At 50.0% G+C, this 25,067-nt stretch overlaps 1 protein-coding gene across 1 annotated transcript; it reads left to right on the top strand.

The window, feature by feature from the left end:
• The first annotated feature begins 9,154 nt into the window (after window positions 1–9,154).
• Window positions 9,155–23,205, top strand: LOC140407747 (C-X-C chemokine receptor type 2-like). The gene is made up of 2 exons (XM_072495036.1): window positions 9,155–9,214; window positions 21,615–23,205. The coding sequence occupies exons 1-2, from the start codon at window positions 9,212–9,214 to the stop codon at window positions 22,674–22,676; spliced, it is 1,065 nt and encodes a 354-aa protein (XP_072351137.1). The 5' UTR covers window positions 9,155–9,211; the 3' UTR covers window positions 22,677–23,205.
• The last annotated feature ends 1,862 nt before the right edge of the window (window positions 23,206–25,067 follow it).

The following is a 25,067-nucleotide window of genomic DNA, read 5'->3' as shown; positions in this document are numbered from 1 at the left end:
GTTGAGCAACAGTGGAGAACCTTCCAAGTGATTTTTCACAGTGCTCAGCAAAGGTAGATACCAACAAAAAGGAAGGACGGTAAAAAGAGGGAAAATCGACCGTGGGTGTCTAAGGAAATAAGAGAGAGTATCAAATTGAAGGAAAAAACATACAAAGTAGCAAAGATCAGTGGGAGACTAGAGGACTGGGAAATCTTTAGGGGGCAACAGAAAGCTACTAAAAAAGCTATAAAGAAGAGTAAGATAGATTATGAGAGTAAACTTGCTCAGAATATAAAAACAGATAGTAAAAGTTTCTACAAATATATAAAACAAAAAGGAGTGGCTAAGGTAAATATTGGTCCTTTAGAGGATGAGAAGGGAGATTTAATAATGGGAGATGAGGAAATGGCTGAGGAACTGAACAGGTTTTTTGGGTCGGTCTTCACAGTGGAAGACACAAATAACATGCCAGTGACTGATGGAAATGAGGCTGCAACAGGTGAGGACCATGAGAGGATTGTTATCACCAAGGAGGTAGTGATGGGCAAGCTAATGGGGCTAAAGGTAGACAAGTCTCCTGGACCTGATGGAATGCATCCCAGAGTGCTAAAAGAGATGGCTAGGGAAATTGCAAATGCACTAGTGATAATTTACCAAAATTTACTAGACTCTGGGGTGGTCCCGGCAGATTGGAAATTAGCAAACGTGACACCACTGTTTAAAAAAGGAGGTAGGCAGAAAGCGGGTAATTATAGGCCAGTGAGCTTAACTTCGGTAGTAGGGAAGATACTGGAATCTATCATCAAGGAAGAAATAGCGAGGCATCTGTATGGAAATTGTCCCATTGGGCAGACGCAGCATGGGTTCATAAAGGACAGCTCGTGCCCAACTAATTTAGTGGAATTTTTTGAGGACAGTGCAGTAGATAACGGGGAGCCAATGGATGTGGTATATCTGGATTTCCAGAAAGCCTTTCACAAGGTGCCACACAAAAGGTTGCTGCATAAGATAAAGATGCATGGCATTAAGGGGAAAGTAGTAGCATGGATCGAGGATTGGTTAATTAATAGAAAGCAAAGAGTGGGGATTAATGGGTGTTTCTCTGGTTGGCAATCAGTAGCTAGTGGTGTCCCTCAGGGATCAGTGTTGGGCCCAAAACTGTTCACAATTTACATAGATGATTTGGAGTTGGGGACCAAGGGCAATGTGTCCAAGTTTGCAGAAAACACTAAGATAAGTGGTAAAGCAAAACATGCAGAGGATACTGGAAGTCTGCAGAGGGATTTGGACAGGCTAAGTGAATGGGCTAGGGTCTGGCAGATGGAATATAATGTTGACAAATGTGAGGTTATCCATTTTGGTAGGAATAGCAGCAAAAGGGATTATTATTTAAATGATAAAATATTAAAACATGCTGCTGTGCAGAGAGACCTGGGTGTGCTAGTGCATGAGTCGCAAAAAGTTGGTTTACAGGTGCAACAGGTGATTAAGAAGGCAAATGGAATTTTGTTCTTCATTGATCGAGGGATGGAGTTTAAGACTAGGGAGGTTCTGCTGCAATTGTATAAGGTGTTAGTGAGGCAACACCTGGAGTATTGTGTTCAGTTTTGGTCTCCTTACTTGAGAAAGGATGTACTGGCACTGGAGGGTGTGCAGAGGAGATTCACTAGGTTAATCCCAGAGCTGAAGGGGTTGGATTACGAGGAGAGGTTGAGTAGACTTGGACTGTACTCGTTGGAATTTAGAAGGATGAGGGGGGGATCTTATAGAAACATATGAGATTATGAAGGGAATAGATAGGATAGATGCGGGCAGGTTGTTTCCACTGGCGGGTGAAAGCAGAACTAGGGGGCATAGCCTCAAAATAAGGGGAAGTAGATTTAGGACTGGGTTTAGGAGGAACTTCTTCACCCAAAGGGCTGTGAATCTATGGAATTCCTTGCCCAGTGAAGCAGTAGAGGCTCCTTCATTAAATGTTTTTAAGATAAAGATAGATAGTTTTTTGAATAATAAAGGGATTAAGGGTTATGGTGTTCGGGCCGGAAAGTGGAGCTGAGTCCACAAAAGATCAGCCATGATCACATTGAATGGTGGAGCAGGCTCGAGGGGCCAGATGGCCTACTCCTGCTCCTAGTTCTTATGTTCTTATGTCTGAATGATTTGTACCATCATTAAAACATTCTATCAAAGCGTCGAAGGATCAGCGAGCATTATCAAGAAGAGTAAACAAATTTCTAATATCTCAACAGGACACTGCATATGCTACCACACAGAGTTCACTGGCAACGCTGTTGTTTAAGAGGAAACCACAAACCCGGTTTGATTGGTTAACTCCACCTGATACCTCAGAGATTGCCAAATGACAACGACAAGTACAAATTACTCGGAGGGAGAAAAACTCTAAATATCGAGTGTTCAACCAGGGAGAGAGAGAGTGCTAGCTAGGAGCTGCACCACCAATGAGAAATGGTTACCAGTTAGTATCCGAGCAAAGACCAGTCCAAGATCCTACGCCATACAGACCGGATGATGAAAGAATTTGGCAAGGTCACGCCGATCAGTTACTTGCTGCACGAAGTGAGTTCGCAGAAACTTCTCAAGAGGTTCTACCTTTAGAATATCTGGGGATCTACTTTGGAACAGAGACCAGAGACTGTGACGGGCTCAGATTCTGTTTCTGAGGACGTTTCAGTGCCCAGAGTGACAGATACTGGAGTAACTATTCAAGAAATACCATCTACAGGTAGGAATGAGGACACGTCTGAGGTGACAAGTAGCTGAGTTCAAGACACTGAATTCTACCAAAAAGAAATAGACGTCCACCATAGAGACTATCTTACTGAATTGTATAGATGTAAAGAAATAACATATATGGGGATCTGCTGTATAAATGTAAATTATTGTTGTTGCACTAATGAAGTAAAGAGGGAGGGGTGATATGTATCTGGGATTACATTCCTGCGAGTTCACGTGATGTGCAGTGACATCGGCAGGGTGTTTGCATGGGCTTTGAACAGATCATTGTGTTTTACAAGAATCCAAACTGTGGCACCTTCAGCCCTTTGCAATTTGCAGAAACAAAGAAATATGACACCCTCCAAGTCACTCTCCATCCTGACTTGGAAATATTTGATTTGATTTGATTTTGATTTGATTTGATTTATTGTCACATGTACCGAAGTGCAGTGAAAAGTATTTTTCTGCGGCCGAGGAACGTACTCAGTACGTACATAGTAGACAAAAAGAATAATCGACAAAGAACATTGACAAATGGTACATCGACAAACAGTGATTGGTTACAGTGCGGAACAAGGGGCCAAACAAAGCAAATACATGAGCAAGAGCAGCATAGGGCGTCGTGAATAGTGTTCTTACAGGGAACAGATCATTCCGAGGGGGAGTCGTTGAGGAGTCTAGTAGCTGTGGGGAAGAAGCTGTTCCTATGTCTCGATGTGCGGGTCTTCAGACTTCTGTACCTTCTGCTTGATGGAAGGGTCTGGAAGAAGGCAATGCCTGGGTGGGAGGGGTCTCTGACAATGCTGCCTGCCTTCCTGAGGCAGCGAGAGGTGTAGACAGAATCAATGTGGGGGTGGCAAGCTTGTGTGATGCGTTGGGCTGAGTTCACCACACTCTGCAGTTTCTTGTGATCTTGGACCGAGCAGTTGCCATACCAGGCTGTGATGCAGCCGGATAGGATGCTCTCTATCCCACATCTGTAGAAGTTTGTGAGAGTCGATGCGGACATGCCGAATTTCTTTAGCTCCTGGAGGAAGTAGAGACGTTGTTGGGCTTTCTTGACTGTTGCATCAACGTGAGTGGACCAGGACAGACTGTTGGTGATGGTGACCCCCCAGGAACTTAAATCTATCGACCATCTCCACTTCGGAGCCATTGATGCAGACGGGAGTGTGTGTCGTGCTACGCTTCCTGAAGTCGCTGATCAGTTCCTTGGTCTTTCCAGCATTTAGAGAGAGGTTGTTTTCGGTGCACCATGCAACCAAGTGATCTATCTCCCTTCTACAGTCTGATTCGTCGTTGTTTGAGATGCAACCCACCACCGTCGTATCGACCCAAACATATAGATTGAATTGGAGTTGAATCTCCGCACATAGTCGTGTGTGTACAGGGAGTACAGTAGAGGACTGAGCACACACCCTTGCGGGGCCCCGGTGTTGAGGACTGTTGTGGAGGAGGTGCTGTTCCTATCCTGACAGATTGCGGTCTGTTGGTGAGGAAGTCGAGGATCCAGCTGCACAGGGAGGTGTCAAGTCCAAGATTGCGGAGTTTGGTTATTAGTCTTGTTGGGATAATGGTGTTGAAGGCGGAGCTGTAGTCGATGAACAGCAGTCTGACGTAGGTGTCCTTGTTGTCGAGGCATTCGAGTGTTGTAGAGCCAGCACTCGAACACCTCGATATATATATATATATATATCGCTTTGTTTATACATTTGTCGATATATCAACAAATATATCGCCGTTCCGTCACTGTCGCTGGCTCAAGATCTGGAACTTCCTCCCCAACAGCACAGTGGGTGTACCTACACCACATAGACTGCTGCGGTTCAAGAAAGCAGCTCAAGGGCAACTGGAACAGGCAATAAATGCTGGCCTAGCTATCAACCCCTAAACCCGGAAATGAAATAAATGTGCCTGAGAAGTCAGTAGTAGGGGAAACTTTAGAATCCATTGTCAAATATTTTATAACGGATCATTGAGAAAAATGGGTCATAGAACATAGAACATAGAACAATACAGCGCAGTACAGGCCCTTCGGCCCACGATGTTGCACCGAAACAAAAGCCATCTAACCTACACTATACCATTATCATCCATATGTTTATCCAATAAACTTTTAAATGCCCTCAATGTTGGCGAGTTCACTACTGTTGCAGGTAGGGCATTCCACGGCCTCACTACTCTTTGCGTAAAGAACCTACCTCTGACCTCTGTCCTATATCTATTACCCCTCAGTTTAAGGCTATGTCCCCTCATGCTAGCCATTTCCATCCGCGGGAGAAGGCTCTCACTGTCCACCCTATCTAACCCCCTGATCATTTTGTATGCCTCTATTAAGTCTCCTCTTAACCTTCTTCTCTCCAATGAAAACAACCTCAAGTCCATCAGCCTTTCCTCATAAGATTTTCCCTCCATACCAGGCAACATCCTGGTAAATCTCCTCTGCACCCGCTCCAAAGCCTCCACGTCCTTCCTATAATGCGGTGACCAGAACTGTACGCAATACTCCAAATGCGGCCGTACCAGAGTTCTGTACAGCTGCAACATGACCTCCTGACTCCGGAACTCAATCCCTCTACCAATAAAGGCCAACACTCCATAGGCCTTCTTCACAACCCTATCAACCTGGGTGGCAACTTTCAGGGATCTATGTACATGGACACCTAGATGCCTCTGCTCATCCACACGTCCAAGAACTTTACCATTAGCCAAATATTCCACATTCCTGTTATTCCTTCCAAAGTGAATCACCACACACTTCTCTACATTAAACTCCATTTGCCACCTCTCAGCCCAGCTCTGCAGCTTATCTATGTCCCTCTGTAACCTGCTACATCCTTCCGCACTGTCGACAACACCACCGACTTTAGTGTCGTCTGCAAATTTACTCACCCACCCTTCTGCGCCCTCCTCTAGGTCATTGATAAAAATGATAAACAGCAACGGCCCCAGAACAGATCCTTGTGGTACGCCACTTGTAACTGAACTCCATTCTGAACATTTCCCATCAACCACCACCCTCTGTCTTCTTTCAGCTAGCCAATTTCTGATCCACATCTCTAAATCACCCTCAATCCCCAGCCTCCGTATTTTCTGCAATAGCCTACCGTGGGGAACCTTATCAAACGCTTTACTGAAATCCAGATACACCACATCAACTGCTCTACCCTCGTCTACCTGTTCAGTCACCTTCTCAAAGAACTCAATAAGGTTTGTGAGGCATGACCTACCCTTCACAAAGCCATGCTGACTATTCCTGATCATATTATTCCTATCTAGATGATTATAAATCTTGTCTCTTATAAGCCCCTCCAAGACTTTACCCACAACAGACGTGAGGCTCACCGGTCTATAGTTGTCGGGGTTGTCTCTGCTCCCCTTTTTGAACAAAGGGACCACATTTGCTATCCTCCAGTCCTCTGGCACTATTCCTGTAGCCAATGATGACATAAAAATCAAAGCCAAAGGCCCAGCAATCTCTTCCTTGGCTTCCCAGAGAATCCTAGGATAAATCCCATCAGGCCCCGGGGACTTATCTATTTTCAGCCTGTCCAGAATTGCCAACACCTCTTCCCTACGTACCTCAATGCCATCTATTCTAATAGCCTGGGTCTCAGCATTCTCCTCCACAACATTATCTTTTTCCTGAGTGAATACTGACGAAAAATATTCATTTAGTATCTCGCCCATCTATTCAGACTCCACACACAACTTCCCATCCCTGTCCTTGACTGGCCCTACTCTTACCCTAGTCATTCTTTTATTCCTGACATACCTATAGAAAGCTTTTGGGTTTTCCTTGATCCTACCTGCCAAATACTTCTCATGTCCCCTCCTTGCTCGTCTTAGCTCTCTCTTTAGATCCTTCCTCGCTACCTTGTAACTATCCATCACCCCAACTGAAACTTCACACCTCATCTTCACATAGGCCTCCTTCTTCCTCTTAACAAGAGTTTCCACTTCTTTGGTAAACCACGGTTCCCTCGCTCGACGCCTTCCTCCCTGCCTGACCGGTACATACTTATCAAGAACACGCAGTAGCTGTTCCTTGAACAAGCTCCACTTATCCAGTGTGCCCAACACTTGCAGCCTACTTCTCCACCTTATCCCCCCCAAGTCAAGTCTAATGGCATCATAATTGCCCTTCCCCCAGCTATAACTCTTGCCCTGCGGTGTATACTTATCCCTTTCCATCACTAACGTAAACGTCACCGAATTGTGGTCACTGTCCCCAAAGTGCTAACCTACCTCCAAATCCAACACCTGGCCTGGTTCATTACCCCAAACCAAATCCAAAGTGGCCTTGCCTCTTGTTGGCCTGTCAACATATTGTGTCAGGAAACCCTCCTGCACACACTGTACAAAGAACGACCCATCTAATGTACTCGAACTATATCTTTTCCAGTCAATATTTGGAAAGTTAAAGTCTCCCATAATAACTACCCTGTTACTTTCGCTCTTATCCAGAATCATCTTCGCCATCCTTTCCTCTACATCCCTAGAACTATTTGGAGGCCTATAGAAAACTCCCAACAGGGTGACCTCTCCTTTCCTGTTTCTAACCTCAGCCCATACTACCTCGGAAGAAGAGTCCCCATCTAGCATCCTCTCCGCCACCGTAATACTGCTCTTGACTAGCAGCGCCACACCTCCCCCTCTTTTGCCTCCTCTGAGCTTACTAAAACACCTAAACCCCGGAACCTGCAACATCCATTCCTGTCCCTGCTCTATCCATGTTTCCGAAATGGCCACAACATCGAAGTCCCAGGTACCAACCCATGCTGCCAGTTCCCCTACCTTGTTTCGTATACTCCTGGCATTGAAGTAGACACACTTCAAACCACCCACCTGAACACTGGCCCCCTCCTGCGACGTCAAATCTGTGCTCCTGACCTCTATACTCTCATTCTCCTGTACCCTAAAACTACAATCCAGGTTCCCATGCCCCTGCTGCATTAGTTTAAACCCCCCCAAAGAGCACTAACAAATCTCCCCCCCAGGATATTTGTGCCCCTCAGGTTCAGATGTAGACCATCCTGTCTGTAGAGGTCCCACCTTCCCCAGAAAGAGCCCCAGTTATCCAGAAATCTGAATCCCACCCGCCTGCACCATCCCTGTAGCCACGTGTTTAATTGCTCTCTCTCCCTATTCCTCATCTCATTATCACATGGCACGGGCAACAACCCAGAGATAACAACTCTGTTTGTTCTAGTTCTGAGCTTCCATCCTAGCTCCCTGAAAGCCTGCCTGACATCCTTGTCCCCTTTCCTACCTATGTCATTAGTGCCAATGTGGACCATGACTTGGGGCTGCTCCCCCTCCCCCCTAAGGACCCGGAAAACACGATCCGAGACATCACGTACCCTTGCACCTGGGAGGCAACATACCAAACGTGAGTCTCTCTCGCTCCCACAAAATCTCCTATCTGTGCCCCTGACTATCGAGTCCCCAATTACTAATGCTCTGCTCCTCTCCCCCCTTCCCTTCTGAGCAACAGGGACAGACTCCGTGCCAGAGGCCCGTACCCCATGGCTTACCCCTGGTAAGTCCCCCCCCCACAAGTATCCAAAGCGGTATACTTGTTTCTCAGGGGAACGACCGCAGGGGATCCCTGCACTGACTGTTTTTTCCCAGTCCCTCTTACAGTTGCCCACCTATCTCCAATCTTTGGTGTAACTAATTCCCTGAAGCTGCTATCTATGACCCCTTCTGCCTCCCGAATGATCCGAAGTTCTTCCAACTCCAGCTCCAGTTCCCTAACTCGGTCTTGGAGGAGCTGGAGATGGCAGCACTTCCTGCAGGTAAAATCAGCAGGGACACTAACGGCATCCCTCACCTCAAACATCCTGCAGGAGGAACATTGCACTCCCTTCCCTGCCATTCCTCTAACTTTCAACCAAGATCTGGCTAACAACCCACAAGTCCAGAGACGTGCAGGCTAGGTGGATTGGCCACGCTAAATTGCCCCGTAGTGTTCAACGGTGTAGGTGGGGCTTTTGGGTAACGGGGTTGGGGTGAGGGGCGTGAGCATAGGTCGGGTTCTCTTTCGGGGGGGGCGGTGACGACGTGATGGGCCGAATGGTCTCCTTCTGCACTGCAGGCATTCCACTGACGCTAAAGGTACCCATCATGCCTGTCAAGGAGCAAGGTATGTGCAACTCCACTTGTGACATCTCTGATCACACCCTGACTTCCCAGCCATGACACCTACATGTTCTCAGGAATGTACAACAATCTACGGGAGTTTGCTAATGTGGGTTGAGTCACTGCTCACTGGCACTTTCAATTATGTAATCTATTACAACATTCTTCCCACCAATAGAACGGCCAGTTCTTTTTGACAGGATAAGCCTCTTTTTTTGTTTAGGGTATAAAGCCACAAAACATTGCAGAAACCATCAAGTTGCCCTCGTGTTTTGGTGTCTCCCACGCTGGCAAAGAAAATAATTTAATCAGCCTCAAGACAGCCAGGACGTCGAGAACATTTGACACAATGGTATGTGGGTTTTATTCTGCAGCTCAACTGAATCGGCCTCTTCAGCAGCTTTTTGTACATTATCTGACGGAGGGTTTCTGTGAACATTACATTTATTTATCTGCACTCCTGTTCTTACTCTCTGCTTGTGGGACTGAATTTACAATAATAATGGAGCGAAATGTTTGATGCGCAGGCAATCTGGAAGTTGGGAAATAGAATGTGGGGGAAAATCATTTTGATCATGAAATACAATAACTGGGGAATCTTGGGCGAGATTCTGCGTTGGCCAACAGCAAAATGGGGAAACGCGATTGGGCGGAGAGTGGGTTCCAGCACCGTATTCATGGCGGGCGCTGGTTTGATACCAAATCGCGATTCTCCGTCACCTCGAGAGGAGCATCAATGCGTTTCGGAACGCACGTACAGTAAACGCTGTTTGCTTGTCTTTAGCGCGAGCGACCCGGGATTCCCCGGGGCCTCCGCGATGCTCCGCCTCCGGTGGGCCAAGTTCCCGACCCCGCGGTTCACTTGTGCTTTTAAACATCGTGAAACCGGCGTTGTGGCTGCTGAGGGAGAGAGAGAGAGGGGGTGGCGGACAGAGAGGTGCGACTGCAGGCTGCCAGGCCGGACACTGGCTGGACTGGCTGGGGGTGTGTGGGGGGGGGGGGGGGGCGCTGCCAGGGCTGGAGTGGGGGGTGACCAGGGGACAGACTGTGGGGCGGGGGCGACCCCCCAATGGAAGTGGGGAGGTGTCCAGGCGCTGTCCGCCATTACTGTGGCCGTCTTGCTGCGCACCCACTGACCACGCACCTTGGCCCCTGGTTTTGCGGAGTAACACCGACCGCATGGGTGCCCCACTACCGCACCCCACCCTCTGCCATGCCCCCCACCACCTAACCAGCCGCCACCCGCTGGCGGGGCATCACGCGGCCCACTCAAGGGCGACGCCCACTGCAGCCCTTATGGGGGTGCTGGGAGGGGGTCACACAGCGTACCATTGGCAAGGGCAGTGCCAGCTGGTGGTACCCCTGGCAGCAGAGACGGACGCCAGGACCAGAGACGCCCATGGTGGAGCGTGCAGCAGCGGATGTGCCGCAGAGGAACAGGAGGCAGCCACTGAGGCTGCAGAGCCGGTCGCCCAACAGGCCGAGGAGGAGGAGGTGCCAAAGGGGAGCCGCATGTGGCCTCGTGTGTATCGGCCGCGCCTGTCATTCGAGGACCTGCCAGACCGGGCATGCCGTCAGAGACTCCGGCTGAGCAGGGGGACAGGTTTCATGTAGACCGAGTCGACCAGGAGGGCCGGGCAGTGGGGTTTGCTGCCATCACCGACATGCCCGTATCCAGGGGGGTGATCGATGGGATGCCGATCCCTATGGCACCTGCAGATAACGGGCCGCTCTACACAAACCGAAAGGGGTTCCACTCGATGAACATCCAGCTGGTCTGTGACCATCAGCTGCGCATCGTGCACGTCCGCACCCGATACCCGGGCAGTGTGCACGATACCCGGGCAGTGTGCACGATACCCGGGCAGTGTGCGCACGATACCCGGGCAGTCTGCACGATACCCGGGCAGTGCGCCCGATACCCGGGCAGTGTGCACGATACCCGGGCAGTGTGCGCATAATACCCGGGCAGTCTGCACGATACCCGGGCAGTGCGCCCGATACCCGGGCAGTCTGCACGATACCCGGGCAGTGTGCACGATACCCGGGCAGTCTGCACGATACCCGGGCAGTCTGCACGATACCCGGGCAGTGCGCACGATACCCGGGCAGTCTGCACGATACCCGGGCAGTGCGCCCGATACCCGGGCAGTGTGCACGATACCCGGGCAGTGTGCGCACGATACCCGGGCAGTGTGCCCGATACCCGGGCAGTGTGCACGATACCCGGGCAGTGCACCCGATACCCGGGCAGTGTGCACGATACCCGGACAGTGCGCCCGATACCCGGGCAGTGCACCCGATACCCGGCAGTGCGCCCGATACCCGGGCAGTGCACCCGATACCCGGGCAGTGCACCCGATACCCGGGCAGTGTGCACGATACCCGGGCTGTGCGCCCGATACCCGGGCAGTGTGCACGATACCCGGGCAGTGCGCCCGATACCCGGGCAGTGCACCCGATACCCGGGCAGTGTGCACAATACCCGGGCAGTGCACCCGATACCCGGGCAGTGCGCCCGATACCCGGGCAGTGTGCACAATACCTGGGCAGTGCGCCCGATACCTGGGCAATGCGCACGATACCCGGACAGTGTGCACGATACCCGGGCCTTCTGCACACACGGCATCCCCAAAGTGCCCGTTACAGGTAATGGAACCCTCTTTACGAGCGCGGAGTTCTCCGGGTTTCTAAAGGCGAATGGCGGGCGGCATATTCGCTCTGCCCCACACCACCCCACGTCCAATCGGTTGGCGGAAGGAGTGGTGCAAACTTTTAAAAGGGGCCTCAGGAAGCAGACGTCAGGATCGATGGAGACCCGGGTGGCTCAGTTCTTCTCTTTCTATCGGACCGCTCCACACGGAGTTACTGCAGTGGCCCCTGCTGAAGTGGTGATGGGTCGGGGAAATTGCACCCGCCTTGGTATGACCTTTCCCGATATCAGTGCAAAAGTGCGCCACAACCAGGAGCAGCAGGGGCGCGGTCCACTCAACGCCGACCATCCAGACACTTTGTACCCGGTGACGCGGTGTCTGTGTGAAACGTAGACGTGCTCAGCGGCTCTTTGGAGATATCCTCCACCAGGCAGGGCCGGTTTCTTATCAGGTACAAGTCCAGGGCTGTATCAGGCACTTTGACCACATTGGGTCCAGGTGACAAACTCTTCCAAAACTGCCTCATCCACAAAGCTCCCTCTCGAGCAGAACCTGCTGGTGCACAGGCCAAAGGAGAGCCGCAAGGGGGTCGAGACGCTGAGTGGGAGAGCCTAGCGAGGCACAAGCATCGGAGGGGTCCGATGGGGAGCCCGCGGTACCAGAGCCTCAGGCACTGCCGTCACCGCGACGTTGATGGCGGAAGCCACGTTTACATTCATGATGCACTCTGCCCAATCCAGCACCTCGGACGCACGGCGCCCACACGGACGCTAAGAGAGTCCGGCGCCCTCCTGCGCTGCAGACTTTGGAGGATTGTTTGGAATTTGCGGGGGGGGGGGGGGGGGGGCGGGGGGGGGGAGCTGGGGGGATAGAGAGATGTTATTTATAACCCGCACGGGTCTCATGGGGTGGGAAGAATTAACCATCCCTCAGGGCAGCACGGTAGCATTGTGGATAGCACAATTGCTTCACAGCTCCAGGGTCCCAGGTTTGATTCCAGCTTGGGTGACTGTCTGTGCGGAGTCTGCACATCCTCCCCGTGTGTGCGTGAGTTTCCTCCGGGTGCTCCGGTTTCCTCCCGCAGTCCAAAGATGTGCAGGTTAGGTGGATTGGCCATGATAAATTGCCCTTAGTGTCCAAAATTGCCCTTAGTGTTGGGTGGGGTTGCTGGGTTATGGGGATAGGGTGGAGGTGTGGACCTTGGGTAGGGTGCTCTTTCCAAGAGCCGGTGCAGACTCGATGGGCAGAATGGCCTCCTTCTGCACTGTAAATTCTATGATAATCCCGTGAACCTTGCAGAGTATGAGCTCCCCCGAGAAAGGGGCGAGGAACCTCTAACTAAGTCTGCCATTGTAGAAATAGAGTTGGCCAGTACTCTATTGTAGGCAGCAGCACGGTAGCACTGTGGTTAGCACCGTTGCTTCACTGTGGCAGGCTTCCAGGTTCGACTTCCAGCTTGGGTCACTGTCTGTGCGGAGTCTGCACGCTCTCCCCGTGTCTGCGTGGGTTTCCTCCGGGTGCTCCGGTTTCCTCCCACAGTCCAAAGATGTACAGGTTAGGTGGATTGGCCACGCTAAATTGCGCTCAGTGTCCAAAAATGTTGGGTGGGGTTACTGTGTTACGGGGACAGGAGGTGTGGGCTTAACTAAGGTGCTCTTTCCAAGGGCCGGTGCAGACTCGATGGGTCGAATGGCCTCCTTCTGCACTGTAAATTCCACGAAACCTACGTCATGGGAGTATCCCTTTCAGAAAGGTTCTTATCCTCTCACATGGCTTCAGTGTTGTCATTGTGTGGGTGGAGCTGGGCTGTGGCTCTGTAGTTTTGAATTTTTTGGACAGGTTCTGGACTGCACATACTGAAAGAAGTGTCTCTCGATCTTCATTTTAAAAGCTGCCACCAGACTACTTAATAATTTAAAAAAGATAGTTGCTTTCTTAAAGGAATTCAGCCCTGCTGTTTGAACGGGGAACAGAGTATCACTAACAAGTTTTTTAAAAAAAATAAAATATGTTTATTCAAAATGTTTCAACAAAAATTTTCAACCATTTAAACCCCCCCCCCACCCCGTAACAAAAAATAAAAGAGAAGTAACAGAACAAAACATAAACATATCAATCCAACATAATACAGAACTTATACAATGGGTTCCTCCCGCACATATTGACTCTCCCATGTGTTTATGTTTTTCCTTTCTCAAGTGCCCCTAGGAAAACCCCCTGCCCCGCCCACCCATATATCCTCCCTCCTTAAGAGACACCCCCCCCCTCCCCTCCCCCCCTCTCTCCCTCCCCGGGTTGCTGCTGCTGCTGACCGACCTCCATCTAACGCTCCGCGAGATAGTCTAGGAACGGTGGCATCAGCCCACAGACCCTCTCAATCTCCTCCCCCAACTCCTCCTCCCATTTGCCCTTCAGCTCCTCTACCATAGCCTCCTCCTCTTCTTTCATCTCCTGATATATCGCCGAAACCTTGCCTTCTCCGACCCATACACACAAAATCACCCTGTCCTGAATCCCCTGTGCCGGGAGCAACGGGAATTCCCTCACCTGCCGCCTCACAAAGGCCCCACTAACAAGTCTTATACCAGGAAGTGTGCTGGGCCGCGCCTTTGAAAAGGGGTTTCTGGTTTTACTTGGATTTTGTTATTGAATTAGAACGGTTAAAAGGGGGGAGTTCAGTAAGGGTTATGCATCTACCTATCTATCTATCTATCTATCTATTGATCTACAGTTCATGGGGTCTTCATATTTGTAGTGCTTACTGTGTGTGTTCATACAAATCTTAACTAAATTTGTGGAATAAACTTTGTTTCTGATTCAAAGCGCCTGAGGCCTCTGTTGACTAACACCTGAAAGTCAGGCCCTTGTGCTCATCATAACCAATAAACAGTTGTAGGTCAGGTGAACTCCACAATATACGTTGGAGTTTTCTAAACCCTGACCCACAACAACTTTGACTCAGAAAGCACCGAGTAGAGATTGATGCCGCTGTGTATAACAGTAGTTTTCTTTGGAACCAAAGATGGTGTGGCCTTACAAAACACTCCTTCAGAGTGGTCCTGGTTTTACATCTAAGGATGCTGATGATATGATTTATAATGTTCCTTGTGGTAATTGTTGGCCTGCTGTGCACGTGCATATCTGGGTTGCAGACTGGAGTCATGAACAATGCCATCACTGGGTAACACGGTCACCCAGTCAGATTGCAGTGGCACAGCAGACTGCCACAGGTTGACGGAATTGGGACCGCTGCCATGATAATGAGCTGCGTGAAGATCACCTGTCGCCACACAACGGTCGCACGTGGAGTGAGAGGAATCCCTTTCATTTCATAAAAATGACCCAAGATCAGATGAACCATGTCAAAGACAGCTTGCATGCAGCCAATGACCCGCTGCACTATGGGGAGTCCTTGCAAACCTTCAGCTTCCTCTGCTGGCTTGTTTCTGGCTAAAGGAAATGTGATTGAGCTGTCCGTCTTTGCACAGAGGGTCGCAGGGGAACAGTACGCTGCAAATTGCAAAATGGTGCACATCTCTGCAGTGGCAGCCTCGAGGGAGCCAGGCGTATACAAGTTAAGAGCCTCGGTCACATTGTCAGTCACAGGCAATGTAGTCCATGCCCTTCTCGAAGGCTGGATTAGTGGCTGCTACAGTCAGCATAGAGAGCCACAAGCTCTTTCGGGAAGCCAAAATGTCGCAAGTATTGGAACTTGCTGCAGCTGAGGGAGGGGAAATTGCTTCATAAAGATCCTCAGTGAAGGTGATCTCCTGGTGAAAGCCCCTGTTTCCCCCCCCCCCCCCCCCCCCCCCACTCTACTTCTCCTCAATCACACTCAGTTCCAACTGGAAGGCTGACCTCGCTATGCCTGTCCAGGAGTAACTTATTTCTGCAGAAGTTTCTAATTGAAGAGAAAATTACTTCAGCAGGAGCCAGAAGACATCCCTGTAGACTATTGAAACTTTAGGCAAGCATAGCAAAGCTGAGAATGCAAAGACAACAGCATTAACGACATCGAGAAATACTCCAATGGCACAGTGGTTAGCACTGCTGCCTCCCAGCGGCAGGGTCCCGGGTTCGATTCTGGCCTTGGCTCACTGCCTGTGTGGAGCTTGCACGCTCTCCCCGTGTCGGCGCACGGGGGCACGATTTAACGGAAATAAAACGGAGTCCTGTTTTTGTTTAGAGTATAGAACATACAGTGCAGAAGGAGGCCATTCGGCCCATCGAGTCTGCACCGACCCACTTAAGCCCTCATTTCCACTGTATCCCCGTAACCCAATAATCCCTCTGAACCTTATTGGCCACTAAGGGCAATTTATCACGGCCAATCCACCTAACCTGCACATCTTTGGACTGTGGGAGGAAACCGGAGCACCCGGAGGAAACCCACGCAGACACGGGGAGGATGTGCAGACCCCGCACAGACAGCGACCCAAGCCGGGATCGAACCTGGGACTCTGGCGCTGTGAAGCCACAGTGCTAACCACTTGCGCTGCCGTGCTGCCCTATGGGTTTAGCCGGTGTTTCCCAGAGGTGCCGGCACCGTGAACGGTCCTGTTATTAAACAGGACTCTGCTTTGGGGGCTGGTTTAGCTCACTGGGCTAAATCGCGGGCTTTGGAAGAAGACCAAGGCAGGCCAGCAGCACGGTTCAATTCCCGTAACAGCCTCCCCGAACAGGCGCCGGAATGTGGCGACTAGGGGCTTTTCACAGCAACTTCATTTGAAGCCTACTTGTGACAATAAGCAAGTTTCATTTCATTTGGTTTGATTTCCGGGCCCCGGTGAGGAATGCACCATGGATGTCCCGCTTAGACTCATTCCCTGCACTAACAATGCTGGATTCGCCTCAGGCCCAACATCCGCCGCTCCTGTCAGCATGATGTGTCTGACACACGAAGAATTCCTGCCAGGCAATGCTCATTCCGGCAACTGCACAGTCGTCACACTGTTTCTATTCTTGGCGATGATTATACAAGGCTTGGGGTAAAATGGTGTATCTATCTTACGTGGACTCTCCTGTCTCAGCAGTACCTCCTCACTTGGCATCTCATCAGACTGTCTGGCTCACTTCAGCACAAAGCTTGCCGCACCCTTTTTCTCAGGATCATGACCTTCAACCTCCTGATCAACACTAATGTCTCCCAGTTCTGTGGAGTCTGCACGTCCTCCCCGTGTCTGCGTGGGTTTCCTCCGGGTGCTCCGGTTTCCTCCCACAAGTCCAAAGATGTGCGGGTTAGGTGGGGTTACGTGGATAGGGAGGGGGAGTGGGCCTAGGTAGTGTGCACGGTAGCCTTGTGGATAGCACAATTGCTTCACAGCTCCAGGGTCCCAGGTTCGATTCCCCGCTGGGTCACTGTCTGTGCGGAGTCTGCACATCCTCCCCGTGTGTGCGTGGGTTTCCTCCGGGTGCTCCGGTTTCCTCCCACAGTCCAGAGATGTGCAGGTTAGGTGGATTGGCCAATGATAAATTGCCCTTAGTGTCCAAAATTGCCCTTAGTGTTGGGTGGGGTTACTGGGTTGTGGGGATCAGGTGGACGTGTTGACCTTGGGTAGGGTACTCTTTCCAAGAGCCCCTGCAGTCTCGATGGGCCGAATGGCCTCCTTCTGCACTGTAAATTCTATGTTAATCTATGTCTTTCAGAGGGTTGGTGCAGACTCAATGGGCCGAATGGCCACCCTTTGAGAAATAGGGATTTTATGATTCCATTCTATACTCTCATTGAGCTCCACTCCCTAACAATCTCCCACACTGATCCAGACCCCTCTTCCTACCCAGTGTCACAGATGGGCATCTACCACGGGCACCCTCTTTAGCCTTTAAGACTGCCGAAGGGCAAAATCATGAGGCCCATGGATCACAGGGGCTGGTTTAGCACTGGGCTAAATCACTGGCTTTGAAAGCAGACCAAGGCAGGCCAGCAGCATGGTTCAATTCCCGTAACAGCCTCCCCGAACAGGTGCCGGAATGTGGCGACTAGGGGCTTTTCACAGTAACTTCATTTGAAGCCTACTTGTGACAATAAGCGATTTTCATTTCATTTTCACCTGAACGTCCTGTTTGCAAACCTTCCGGGGGTGGGGGGTGGGGGGGTGAGGAATGGCCTGTGAGGACACCGCTGTAACAACACATGGTGTAGGTGCATAAGCCATTTTCATTTTTACATTTCATGATGTGGGGATGCCGGCGTTGGACTGGGGTGAGCACAGTAAGAAGTCTTACAACACCAGGTTAAAGTCCAACAGGTTTGTTTCGATGTCACTAGCTTTCGGAGCGCTGCTCCTTCCTCGGGTGAAGCAGCGCTCCAAAAGCTAGTGACATCGAAACAAACCTGTTGGACTTTAACCTGGTGTTGTAAGACTTCTTATTTCAGGATGGTTGGCGTAGTGTTCTACAAAGACCACAGAATAGCTTTAACTTAAACAAAGCTATGATTTTATTTACACTGCTCAACTGGATCCAACACTTAGCCCTTTAGAATACAGAATGGATCAATAACATCTAACTGCACTCATCTACTGCTAATCTCACTACTGGTATAAACTATAATCTAACCTTACTCACACTAACGGCTCTGGTGACCTTCACTAGCTGTCTCCTGCATACACTCCTCCCTTAAGGTCCAGCGTCACTGCCTTATATAGTTGTACCTGCAGCTCCCCTTAGTGGCTATTCTTGATGCTACATTAACCCTTGCAATGCTGATAGTTATGATAATACCACAAACGCCAAGTGTTTTGAGATAATATCCAGGGCATGACCAAACCTGCCCGCCATCTGACGTCTGGCTCCCCATGGCGGGTCAAGCGGATTTTGGACGTGACCCACGAGGAGACCTGTGGGGTGCTGAAGGATTTCCTGGAGAATGCGATAAGGGACGCGGCGACCTACACTGAGCACGCCAATCACAAGATGGTCACCGCCATGGACGTGATGTATGCTGTGAAATCTACCCGCCATAGATTCATGGTTGAGCAAATCGGCCCAATTCTAACAAAACCCCCTCGGAGCCGAGTGTGTGGTCACCGAAACGGCTCCACTGACCAACAGCAATGACCAGGTGTTCCAGGCTGGAAGCCCACCACAGTAGAAGGTCTAATTTGAATTTTAAAAAAATTGTCCTGTGGCAGGAATGAAATGAAAAAATGAAATGAAAACCGCTTATTGTCACAAGGAGGCTTCAAATGGAGTTACTGTGAAAAGCCCCTAGTCGCCACATTCCGGCGCCTGTTCGGGGAGGCTGTTATGGGAATTGAACCGTGCTGCTGGCCTGCCTTGGTCTGCTTTCAAAGCCAGCCATTTAGCCCAGTGTGCTAAACCAGCCCCTGGATGAACTGAAAGATTTTTGAATTTGCTTTGACAGCACAGATACCAAAATGGGTCACAATACAGAGAAGATCCGAATGGCCCCGGAAAGGGGTGACTTACATAGGAACAGACATAGAATATAAAAGCAGGAGGAGGCCATTCGGCCCTTCGAGCCTGCTCCACCATTCATTATGATCATGGCTGATCACCAAGTTCAATACCCTGATCCCGCCTTCCCCCCATATCCCTCGATCCCTTTTAGCCCCAAGAGCTGTATCTAATTCCGCCTTGAAATTACACAACGTTTTGGCCTAAACTACTTTCTGTGGGAGTGAATTCCACAGATTCACCGCTCTCTGGGTGAAGACATTTCTCCTCAGCTCAGTCCTAAAAGGTTTACCCCTCATCCTCAAACTGTGACCCCTAGTTCTGGACTCCCCCACCATCGGGAACATTCTTTCTGAATCTACCCTGTCTAATCCTGTTAGAATTCTGTAAGTTTCTATGAGATCCCCTCTCACTCTTCTAAACTCCAATGAATATAATCCTAACCCACTTAGTTTCTCCTCATATGACAGTCCTGCCATCCCAGGAATCGGCCTGGTAAACCTTCGCTGCGCTCCCTCCACAGCAAGAACATTGTTCCTGAGATAAGGTCACCAAAACTGCCCACAATTGCAAATTCGTGAAGCATTCCATATTTTTGCTTTTCGTGTTCACGGACACGGACGATCTGTGGTGGATGGGCGAGTGCCAGGCTGTGTACTCTGCCGCGTCCTCTACCAGGATCAACTGGGCCTAGTGTTCCGAGCTGCGGCTCGGTCCGCGGCAGACAGACGCTCTCCCAGTGGAGCAGCGGAGGCCTCCTCTACTGGGCACTCCCTCTCTGCTTGGCTGAAGAATCCTGATAGATAATGGCAATCTGCGTGCTACCTCCGAACTCTCCCTCAGAGATGATGTCGGCAGGTTGTAAACTTTAACTGGAGAGGGGAGAATATACAATGAGGTTACAGCGGAATTGCTCATTAATGCTTTGTTAATGTGTTGAAATGAGGTTCCTGACCTTCTTGGGTGAGGCTTCATTTTGGCACGAGCTATGGAGGAGGGGCGTGCGTGGTGCAGACACAGGGAAAATATGAAAGCGAGATCTCACCTGCACAATATCACGGCCAGAATGTTTCCCTCTTGTTATGGACCAGAGAACCCCAAAGTGTATCATGGAGTTCACCTGACCCACAACTTTTAATAGATTGTGGTATGGGGAGCACACGGCCCACTCTACAGTGTGATGCACAGGGAACTAAGAGTACTTTTAATCAAAAAAACAATGTTTATTCATGGAATCAGTTAACACTTTATAAACCCACAGTAAACATCTTAACAACTATCAACACCAGTCCTCCCCACAGATACAGTACTCTATAAGTAACCCCTAATCTTTCCTTGCACCATCCATAAAACAAATACCATCTTCAGCACAGACATCAGGGGCGGGATTCTCCCATTCCGCGGCAGTGCTCACGCCTTTGTAAATGCCGTCGCGCTTTATGATGGCGTGAACGGGCCGCTGGGAGTACTAATTCTGGCCCCTACAGGGGGCCAGCACGGTGCTGGATCGGTTCACGCCAGCAAACTGTGCGCCGTGGAATCCGCGTGTGCGCAGTGGCGCCGGCACAAACCCGCGCATGCGCGGTGGCCTCCCTCAACGCACCGGCCCCGCGCAACTTGACGTGGGAGTTCAGGGGCCGCGCGCGGAAGAAAAGAGGCCCGGGGAGCGAGAGGCCGGCCCACCGATCGGTTGGCCCCGATCGCAGGCCAGACCCCATCGGAGCGCCCCCCCCCCCCCCTCCCCCCGGGGTCGGAGCTCCCCTCCCTCCCTACAGGCCGCCATCCGACCCTGCGCGCAGAGTATCCGCTGGCTGCAAGCAGGTGTGAACGGCGCCGGCAGGACTCTGCATTTTTAGTGCGGCCGCTCGGCCCATCCCGGGCCGAAAATTGACGGGGCGTACAGCGGCCCACGACCACGCCAAACCCGCTCCACGGAGAATTGCGTGCCGGCGCGGGGCAGCGTGGACCAGTCACAGGGATTCTCCGGCCCGGCCCCGGGCTGGGAGAATCCCGCCCCAGGTTTAAATTCTCTACTGAGAGCAGTTATCACTTTGAAATTACCCAAATGGACACTCTTTAGCTTGTAGAGATACCCAGGCACATCTGCTGGCTTTCACTGCAGCTCTTCCCTCTGCAAAACGAAACTAAACACACCCTGTAAAGTGAATGACAGACAGCCCAGCTCCGCCCACACTCTGACATCACTGCAGCTATTCGATAAACACCCATTTCTTAAAGGTACTCTCCCATGACACTATGTGACTGAAAGTTATTGTAATTGCTTGCTCAATTTTCAGTGCATTAATTTTCTCTTTGGGAAGGTAGCGATGCAGTGGTATTGTCGCTGGACGAGGAATCAAGGTTCGAATCCCAGCACAGAAGATAGTGAAACCTGAATTCAATAAGAATCTGGAATTAAGAGTCTAATTTTGACCATGAAACCTTTGGCGATTGTTGCAAAAACCCATCAGGTTCACTAATGTCCTTTAGGGAAGGAAATCTGCCATCCTTACCCGGTCTGGCCTACATGTGACTCCAGACCCACAGCCATGTGGCTGACTCTTAAGTGCCCCCAGGGATGGGCAACAAAGGCCACATCCCATGAACAAATAAATGTTTAGCACAAATCTGCACCTTAGCTTAATTACCATGAACTGATTTAGTTATTGTCTCTTTCAGGTTTTTGACATGGAAAACATCGCTGATATTTATGGCAATTATGACAATTATACTGACTACGAGGTAGACCTGGATACGGCACCTTGTATAAAAGGAGGTAATAGCCATTCAATCAACGTGGTGATTGCTGTTGTCTATAGCCTGGTATGTTTCCTCGCTGTGAAAGGGAACATGGTTGTAATGGTCGTCATATTTTACAATCGACACAAGATATCATCCACAGACATCTACCTGCTTCACCTGGCAGTGGCCGATCTCCTATTCGCCGTGACCTTGCCCTTTTGGGCAGTGGATGCCATATCTGGCTGGGTGTTTGGTGATGCCATGTGTAAGATCATCAGCCTGTTACAGGAAGTTAACTTTTACAGTGGGATTCTGTTCCTGGCCTGTATCAGTGTCGACCGCTTTCTGTCCATCGTCTACTCCACAAAGATCCACCAGCAGAAGGGGCCATTTCTAATCAAGGTGATCTGTGCTGTTGTCTGGGTGTTGGCCATTCTTCTGTCTTTGCCTGTTCTGTACAAGGGCAAATATATTCTACCTGATATCGACAGAACCATGTGTTATGAAATACTCAGCGGTGAATCAGCTGAAACATGGAGAGTAACCACCAGGTTTCTGAGGCACTTTATTGGGTTCCTCGTTCCTCTGGCTGTCATGATCTTCTGCTACAGTGTGACGATCTGGAGATTGTGTCAAATGAGGGGGTTCCAGAAACAGAAAGCCATGAAAGTCATCATCGCGGTGGTGCTGGCCTTCCTCATCTGTTGGCTCCCGCACAATATCACCGTGTTCATCGACACGCTGATGAGGGCAAAACTCATCGGTGAGACTTGTGACAGGCGCAATCATATCGACAGGGCTCTGTCTGCAACCCAAACCTTGGGATTCCTGCACAGCTGCATCAACCCAATCCTGTACGCATTCATCGGGGTGAAATTCAGGAACAACCTGCTCAGATTCTTGGCGAGCGTGGGATTGATTGAGCAAAGTGCCACGCCACAGTACATGAGATCAGTGTCAACTTCATCTGTATCTGGACTCACTGACACTACAATATAGGCTCTCTGCAACGGAAATGGCCCAAATGGTCAGGCCAATGAGAAAGTTGACAGCTGAAAAATATGAAAAGAGAAATGGAATGAAGCTCCGAGAAATGAAATCAAGTAACATTGTTTTGCATGTCCCAGTGCATGTTGCAGTTCTGAACAGTGAATAGACCTTTTTCTGGGTGATTCTTATTCTTGGGCTGTAGATACTCACGATGTGGATGAAACATGTGCTTATGTCAGTTTCTTTAGCCTGATTTTCCTGGAATAGGTGGCTTGCCTGAAGCTGTGTCCCATCACTCTGCACCAAGCATGGCCGAGCAGGGGACTTCCACTCTTTCCATCTACCGTGGGTGCTTTGGAAGGATTCACAGGTCAACAATCAATCTGTTTGGCCATGTTGGAAATGCACCTTCTGCGACCATGAAGTCCTGGACTGGGAGTTGAACCCCTCACATCCTGGCTCAGGGATTGACTCACGAGACCTCGTCCCCAGATGCTTCATCGTGTTGTTACTCAGTGCATGACGGTCAGAAATAAAGTTTGAGCTTTTGCAGTGTGTCTCATAGGTTTCATAGAATTTGCAGTGCAGAAGGAGGCCATTCGGCCCATCGAGTCTGCATCGGCTCTTGGAAAGCGCACCCTACCCAACCCCACACCTCCACCCTATCCCCATAACCCAGTAACCCCACCCAACAGTAAGGGCGTCCTGTGTGTTTGGCTCATATGAAACCTTTACTCCAATAATATGGCTGCCCCCATCGCATTCCTGACCTTATCATGTTACTGGTTGCGAATACTCTCAGCGCAGACCATGCTTCACTTATTAATTGATATCACTCACAGAACAGTCACAAGGGCGATTTGCTTCACAGTTTTTCCCCTGAATATCGTGGCATTGAATTAGACCCAGGTATAGAATTTTGCAGCATTTCCAGCATTGTGCACCATGCCCAGGATTGACCCTGTTTCACCTTTAATTTGACCTTGGTAGGTTACCAGTACTCCAGGGTACTCTCAAATATTCAGACTGCAACCCTCCAACAACAACAAGGCAGAGAGTGCCTCCTTTAAATGTCCCTCAACCACAGTGACAATAGCAACGTTACATTAAGCGACTGCCAGGGAAAGGAAAGACTAACCCTGAATTCAGCTGGTGATATCACCGTCCAGCGACTCCACCTGCCTGAGAGTCTGTTATTGTGGGATAAGGGCAGGTGTATACTTTTGCTGGGATATATTCCATGTCAAACCTGTGGTGACACTTACTGTAGAACCAACCATATCCAGAGTGCTCATTGGGCACTGGGAATTTGGGACTGTACCATAGCAGTCGAATACAAAAACCAGCAATGGGATTGGGGCAATTTCATTTACATATGTATGACACGCATCTTGGATGAGCAAATAGCGATTTTGAACAAATTCCAGTAGCTATTCAGAATCTATTCAGGAAACTGCCAGATTAAGTAAATGAAAAATCTTGACATTCAATGGCATTACCATCGCTGAATCCTCCACTATCAACATCCTGGGGGTTACCATTGAGCAGAAACTGATCTGGACTAACCACTTTAACACTGTGGCCTGGATGACTCCAACAACAGTCATAAAGCTCGACACCGTCCAGGACAAAGCTATACGTTTAATTGCTCCCCCTTCCACAAACATGGGGAGGCGAGGTAGCACAATGGCTAGCACTGTTGCTTCACAGGGCCAGGGACTCGGGTTCGATTCCCGGCTTGGGTCACTGTCTGTGCGGAGTCTGCACGTTCTCCCCGTGTCTGCGTGGGTTTCCTCCGGGCGCTCCGGTTTCCTCCCACAAGCCCCGAAAGACGCGCTGTTAGGTGAACTGGACATTCTGAATTCTCCCTCTGTGAAAAAATGAAATGAAAATCGCTTAATGTCACGAGTAGGCTTCAAATGAAGTTATTGTGAAAAGCCCCTAGTCGCCACATTCCAGCGCCTGTTCAGGAAGGCTGTTACGGGGATTGAACCGTGCTGTTGGCCTGCCTTGGTCTGCTTTCAAAGCCAGCGACTTAGCCCTGTGCTAAACAGCCTCTGTGTACCCGAACAGTCGCCGGAGTGTGGTGACTCGGGAATTTTCACAATAACTTTATTGCAGTGCTAATGTAAGCCTACTTGTGACACTGATAAAGATTATTATATTATCATTATTATACATTCACTCCCTCCACCACCGACGCACAGTGGCAACCGTGTGTATCATCGACAAGACTCACTGCAGGAACTAACCAAGGGTCCTTAGGCAACACAGTCCAAACACATAACCTAATAATAATGATCTTTATTATTTCCGATTGGCAGGCAGTGACTAGCGGGGTACCGCAGGGATCTGTGCTCGGATCCCAGCTGTTCACATTATATATTAATGATTTGGATG

This window comes from Scyliorhinus torazame, chromosome 2 (genome assembly GCF_047496885.1).
Source record: "Scyliorhinus torazame isolate Kashiwa2021f chromosome 2, sScyTor2.1, whole genome shotgun sequence".
Taxonomy (NCBI): domain Eukaryota; kingdom Metazoa; phylum Chordata; class Chondrichthyes; order Carcharhiniformes; family Scyliorhinidae; genus Scyliorhinus; species Scyliorhinus torazame.
The sequence above is the reverse complement of the archived record's forward strand: the minus strand, read 5'-3'. Positions and strand labels throughout refer to the sequence as shown.